This window comes from Mandrillus leucophaeus, unplaced genomic scaffold, assembly GCF_000951045.1.
Source record: "Mandrillus leucophaeus isolate KB7577 unplaced genomic scaffold, Mleu.le_1.0 Scaffold13, whole genome shotgun sequence".
Lineage (NCBI taxonomy): Eukaryota > Metazoa > Chordata > Mammalia > Primates > Cercopithecidae > Mandrillus > Mandrillus leucophaeus.
The window spans coordinates 4,568,965-4,575,206 of NW_012101254.1; the positions used below are offsets into that span (position 1 = coordinate 4,568,965).

Genomic DNA, 6,242 nt, shown 5'->3' on the forward strand with positions numbered 1-6,242 from the left:
AATTAAAAAAAGAAAAAGAAAAACCGCACTCTAAAATCTGAATTCATCATTTTCCCTCTGGACTGTTTTTTGTTTGTTTGTTTGTTTCTCCATTTCTGTTAATGTTACGACTATTTGTAAGACTGGAGACTCATTCTTTTCCCCAAATTTAGGTTAAAAAAGCTTGATTTTTTTTTTTTTTCAAAATCTCTGTTTCATTTGTCTCTTCTCAGCTCCCACAGCCTTGATGCACCCCAGTTAAAGGATTTCCATATCACACTGGCTGGTGTCCTAGCCTCCTAACTTTTCTCCCCATTGCTGGCTTCATCCTGGATACTGCTCCCAGATCACTGTTCTCTTGCTTTGTCGCCCAGGCTGGAGTGCAGTGGTGTGATCTGGGCTCACTGCAAGCTTCGCCTCCTGGGTTCACGCCATTCTCCTGCCTCAGCCTCCCGAGTAGCTGGGTCTACAGGTGCCCGCCACCTCGCCCGGCTAGTTTTTTGTATTCTTTTTAGTAGAGACGGGGTTTCACTGTGTTAGCCAGGATGGTCTCGATCTCCTGACCTCGTGATCCACCTGTCTTGGCCTCCCAAAGTGCTGGGATTACAGGCTTGAGCCGCCGTGCTCGGCCTAGGATCACTGTTCTTAAAGCATGCTTCCATCTTACTACTTTGCTCACAGCATCACACAAGATGCAAAACCACTTTTGAAATCTGGCAGTGAACTCTGACCTTATGCCAATTTACCCCTTCAAACTCATTGTCTACTGTTGTCCTAAAGTGAACCTTTCACAGCAATCAAATGGGTCTCCTCACTAAATATTTCTGTTTTTCTTCACCTCTGTACCATTGCTCTCACACCATTTCTCCCCATAAACTATTCTTTTCCTTAATCAATTCACTTACTCAACAAATATCAACCAAGCACGGATATATGCCTAGTACCTTGGATACAACAATAAGTGGTCAAACTCTTTTTCTTCCCTCATAGATTAGAGCCTAATATGGGAGACAGAGTTCATTAAGACCTTCAACAAATATTTACTGGGTGCTATTATGTACCAGACCCTGTTCTGGGGATACAGCAGCATGCAAAACAGACAGAATTTCTGCCATCATGGGGCTTACATTCTGGCGAGAGGGGCAGACAATGAACAAAATGAGTTCTATCCTGGCTAATACGGTGAAACCCCGTCTCTACTAAAAAATACAAAAAAACTAGCCGGGCGAGGTGGCGGGCGCCTGTAATCCCAGCTACTCGGGAGGCTGAGGCAGGAGAATGGTGTAAACCCGGGAGGCGGAGCTTGCAGTGAGCTGAGATCCGGCCACTGCACTCCAGCCTGGGTGACAGAGCGAGACTCCGTCTCAAAAAAAAAAAAAAAAACCAAAATGAGTAAAATATGCAGTGTGTTAGATGGTAATGATGGCTATGGAGAAAAATAAAGCAAGGAATAGAAATAGAATGTTGGGGGAGAGGTTTCAGTGTTGTTGTTGTTGTTGTTGTTTTTCGAGATGGAGTCTTGTTCTGTTGCCCAGGCTGGAGTGCAGTGGCAAGATCTCGGCTCACTGCAACCTCCGTCTCCCAGGTTTGAGTGATTCTCCTGCCTCAGCCTCTAGAGTAGCTGGGATTACAGGCACGTGTCACCACGCCCGGCTTATTTTTGTATTTTTAGTACAGACGGGGTTTCCCCATATTGGCCGGGCTAGTCTCAAACTCCTGACCTCAGGTGATCCACCCACCTCGGCCTCCCAAAGTGCTGGGATTACAGGTGTGAGCCACTGCATCCAGCGAGGTTGCAGTTTTTAAAAGAACAAAAAGAGAGGGCCTGGCCAGATCATATCTGAGTCAAGACCTGAAGCATGTGAGGAGGTAGGTCATGAGTACATCTGGCAGAGTACGTTACAGCTGGTGAGATAAGCAAATGTGAAGGCCCTGGGATGGGAGCATACCTGGTGTGTTGTAGGACTCACAAGAAGGCCAGGATGGCTGGGGAGTGAGGTGGGAGAAGTGTGAAATGAGATCATTGGAGCTAAATTCTGTAGGACCCCTTACAGGCCATTAGAAGGACTCTGGCTGGTACTCTGAGTATGATGGCGAGTGACAAATCTGACCTATGTTTACCTAGCTGCTTGGTTGAGAACAGACTAGAGGGCAGTAAGGATGGAAACGTGGAGACCATGGAGGAGGCTACTGCAGTATCAAGAAGACAGATGATGGTGGTTTGGAAAAGGCGGGATCAGGATTTGCTGACAGCTTAGATGTAGAGTGAAAATAGAGTCGTCGAGGATGACCCTAGGATGTCTGGCCTGAGCAGATGGGAGGATGGAGTTACCATATTCTGACATGGGAAGACTGCAGAAACAGAAGGTTCAGGATGAGGTGACAATCAGGGGCTCACTTTTGGACTTATGGAGCTTGATAGGCCTGCCTACCAGACAAGAAGGAAGAGATGTCAAGCTGACATGTGGATATATGAGTTTGGAGTCCAACTGAGAGATCTGACAGTCACCACCGAACAGATGCCATTTATTATTTATTTACGAGATGGAGTTTCACTCTGTCATCCAGGCTGTAGTGCGGCGGCACGATCTCATCTCACTGCAACCTCCGCCTCCCGGATTCAAGTGATTCTTCTGCCTCAGCCTCCCAAGTAGCTGGGACTATAGTTGCATGCCACCACACCCAGCTAATTTTTGTATTTTTTAGTAGAGATGGGGTCAGGATAGTCTCGAACTCCTGACCTCAAGTGATCTGCCTGCCTCAGCCTCCCAAAATGCTGGAATTACAGGTGTGAGCCACCACGCCAGGCTATTTTTAATCATTTTTAATAGAAAAATTCAAACCCATACAAAAATAGAGAGAATGATACAGTGACTCTCTATGTACCCAACATCTAGCTTCAACAATCATTACTTTCTGCTGTTATTGGATAGTATTTAAAGACCGGAAACTGGATGATAGCTCCATGGGAGTGAATGTGGAAGGAAGACAAGACAGTGACCAAGGCCTAGTCTAATTCAGCAAGAAAATATTGAGAAGGTGGGGAGGAACCAGCAAAGGGGACTGAAAATAAACAGCCAGTGAAGTAGGAGGAAAACCAGATTATGGTAGCCTGGAAACCAAATGATGAAACAAATAATTCCCAGGTAACAATTTACTTACAGTATGATCAATGCTGAAAGAAAAAAATAGTGTGTTGACGCGGCACAGTGGCTCACACCTGTAGTACCAGCACTTTGGGAGGCTGAGGCAGGAGGATCACTTGAGTCCAGGAGGTCGAGGCTGTGGTGCGCCTTGTTTGTACCACTGCACTCCAGCCTGAGCAACAGAGTGAGACCCTGTTTCCAAAAAGAAAAAAAAAAAAAAAAAAAAAGACAGAAAAAGTGTTGTGTGATGAGAGTGTATGACATGAGAATTAACCTAGTGTGGGGGCCAGGGAAGGCCTCCCCGAGGCAGTGACATTTAAGCTACCGCCCTCCCTCATTCTCCCTGTGACCAGCTAAAATCCTCCCTCCTCCATCCTGCTTCCACTCAGCTAGCTCCTCCTTTCTGGGATGGCTTAATTGAGGACTGTGTGCCAGCCATGAGTGGGGTTTTGGAACACAGATGAGAAAGACACAATTCTTGCCTTCAGGGAGCTTGCCCTGTAGCAGGCAGACAGACAAGCAAAGGACTTCATCACCATGAGGTGAGTGCTGGGATCAGATAAGCACAGTGTGAGCCTTGAGAGAAGCAGGGAGGGACACATACCCTGTCTGGGAAAAGAAAGTCAGGAAAGGCTTCCTGGAGGTGACATATGAGTGGAGAATGGAGTAGAAGTTGGACCTCCAGTTGCCTCCTCTGTCCATGCTCTTCAGCTTGGCTTGGACTTGTCAGGTGTTCACTCTTGTCCACATGCTTACATTTTAAATTTTGCCTGAAATCTCTAGCCCAGCTTAAAGCCTGACCTCAGTGCAGAGAATCGCACTTGAGGCCTGGCATTCGCGAGGGCCCTTTGCAAAGATTTTCACAGGGCCATTTGATAGCTCTTTGAGGAACAGGTGCAAGCACCCTGTTTCGCTGCCAAGCTTTCCTTACATAAATTTTCAAGTGAAGGTTGGTATTCCCACCGCCGGCGCCCTCGGCTTCTGGAGGCGGCACGTTTGGCTACGCGCTGCGAGGCGCCCCTGCCTTCCCCGCCTGCTGGCTCCCAGCGGGGGCGGGCAGGGCACGTGAGGGCGTCTGCGCCCCCTCCCGGCACTCGAGGCTGCTGGCCGCGCCGGCTGCCCGGGAAGGGAAATCCCGGAGGAAGCCATTGTTGTTATGTCCCCTGTTGTCGTCATCGGCTGAGCCGTGCCAAGAATCCCGTTCCCCGCATGGGGCCCCGCAGTTTCTCCCCATTCTCGAGCTCACCCGCCCAGGTCTCTACGGGCCAGGCTACCGCATCCGAGCCGCGGAGTGCGCGGTGGCCCCTGCGCATCCCAGCTCCAGGGTTCTCAGAATTGGGGAGAGCCCTAGGATGGGTGCGGCGCTTAGAAAACCGACGGCGCCGGGCCCGACGTACCCAGAGCCCTGGCATAGCTAGGCAGGGACTTGGGTTCCACCTTGACTCTGATAAGTAGCCCGACAAGGTGACCTTGTCCGGTGGTTTCCCCCTCTGGCCACCTCAATTTGCCTCCCTGTGACCCGAGGAGAAACAGAGGTCCCTCAAGTTCCGCGCCTTAAGGGGAGGTTGGAGGGAGAAAGACCCCCTCTCTCCCTTGCCCTCTCACCCAGCGTGGGCTTTGGACCGGGGAGGCCGGGGGCGGGTGCCGAGGAAAGGCTGGCGCAGCCGGGGGCGGGGATGGCGCGGAGGGCGCGCGCAGCCCCTGTGGCTCTCCCGTGCGGCTCCGCAGCCGCCGCACAGGACAGTCCCTTCGCACGCGCCGCCCGCACACCTTGGCACGAGCCAAGCCACACTCTCCCCCGCCGGAACAGCCAGCCCGCCGCCCAGCTTGCCTAATCCGTTTAAGCCTCACCTCCTCCGCGAAGCTCTCCCGGGTTAACCCCCTCACTTCCAACCACTGTATCTGGCACGTGCTCCCGTTTTTTTGTTTTGTTTTGTTTTGTTTTTTGAAAGTGCACTCGCAGTCTCGTTGGAATAACACTGTCGAGGGTAGGTGTCTGTCCCCAGAAGCCTAAGTTCAGGACGCCCAGTGTGTTCTGAAGGATGCGGCTGATGAGTTTCTTGCCTGGGCTTACTAACCATTCCCACCCTCCACGCTTCCCCATCCCTGCTCGCTCTCTCCCCTCCTCCTACGGACCCTCCTCTTCACAGACTGTCATAGCTTCCAGTGCACAATCCTCTTCCCACCCCCTCCCATTCTACAGTGGCGGCAGGTGCGAGGGGAGAGAACATTGAGCATTTGAAGCTTCGACTTGAGGCTCGGCCACCGACTTTGCTGTAAGTCGCTCCCGCCCCTGGGTTTTAGTTTCCCCCAAATGAGGCAGAATGCGGTAATGTCCGGAAGGGCGCTGCAGGTGTGGAGGATGGGAATCACTGGCTGACACGCTGCCCCTCAGCCCCCTCTCCATAAACAGTGGCCGTGACACCAAAAAGGCGGCTCGACTCCACTGGCCGCCCCCGCCGGTAAGAGGACTGTGCGCGCTCTCCAGTTGCCAGTGCGGCATCCAGAGCCCGGGAGGGAAAGAGGTTGGGGGTCCAGGCTGGGCCCTTTATTCACAGCCTTCGTGACCTTGGACTCTTCTTCCTCTGGGTCTCAGTTTACTCAGTTGAAAAGCAGGGATAACAATGGGTTGAAGGAGAGCAGGAAGCTTGCCACCCAATGTTTCTGTATAAAAATAAATGATCATTCGCGGTACAGTGATTGGCAGCAGATTTGGCTAGTGAATTCCGACCCCAGATTCTCCGTAGAGGGGTTTCTGGAGTCCCTGGAATCTCCGTGTGTCACCGCTCATCTCACGTTCTTTCTGGTTCTCTGGAGATAGGTAATGGGTCCGCCCCTGTTTCTGCCTCCGCTTGGTGGGCGACACCCCCCGTGCAGGCATGCACAGAGTGATGGTCGTTGGGCGAAGGTTGGTCGTGAGGTCCCTGGGCTTGAGGAGCGAGGCTTGGAACCGGTGGGCGGGACTTTGTGCAGAGGAGGGGCTAGCTCGCCTGGGGGACGGGGCTGCGGAGATGAGGAGTTCTCCAGAACTCGGGTGGCGGGGCGCTCCCGCCGCCTTCACCGGGCTCTGGCGCGGGGAAATGGGGCTTTGGCAGTGGGGCGGGGCTTAAGGGTGGG

At 52.1% G+C, this 6,242-nt stretch overlaps 2 protein-coding genes across 3 annotated transcripts in view; one reads left to right on the forward strand and one right to left on the reverse strand.

Annotated features, from left to right (window-relative positions):
* The window catches only part of DNAJC5G (DnaJ (Hsp40) homolog, subfamily C, member 5 gamma), a 49,966-nt gene that overhangs the window by 39,503 nt on the left and 4,221 nt on the right, over positions 1 to 6,242 (reverse strand). The gene's annotated exons all lie outside the window — the stretch shown is intronic.
* SLC30A3 (solute carrier family 30 (zinc transporter), member 3) overlaps positions 1 to 6,242 on the forward strand; it is a 27,686-nt gene that overhangs the window by 12,018 nt on the left and 9,426 nt on the right. For both annotated transcript variants that reach the window (XM_011972631.1, XM_011972630.1), the window contains exon 2: positions 5,329 to 5,401. In XM_011972631.1, the coding sequence (XP_011828021.1) occupies positions 5,329 to 5,401 (73 nt within the window). The remainder of the gene's footprint in view (positions 1 to 5,328; positions 5,402 to 6,242) is intronic.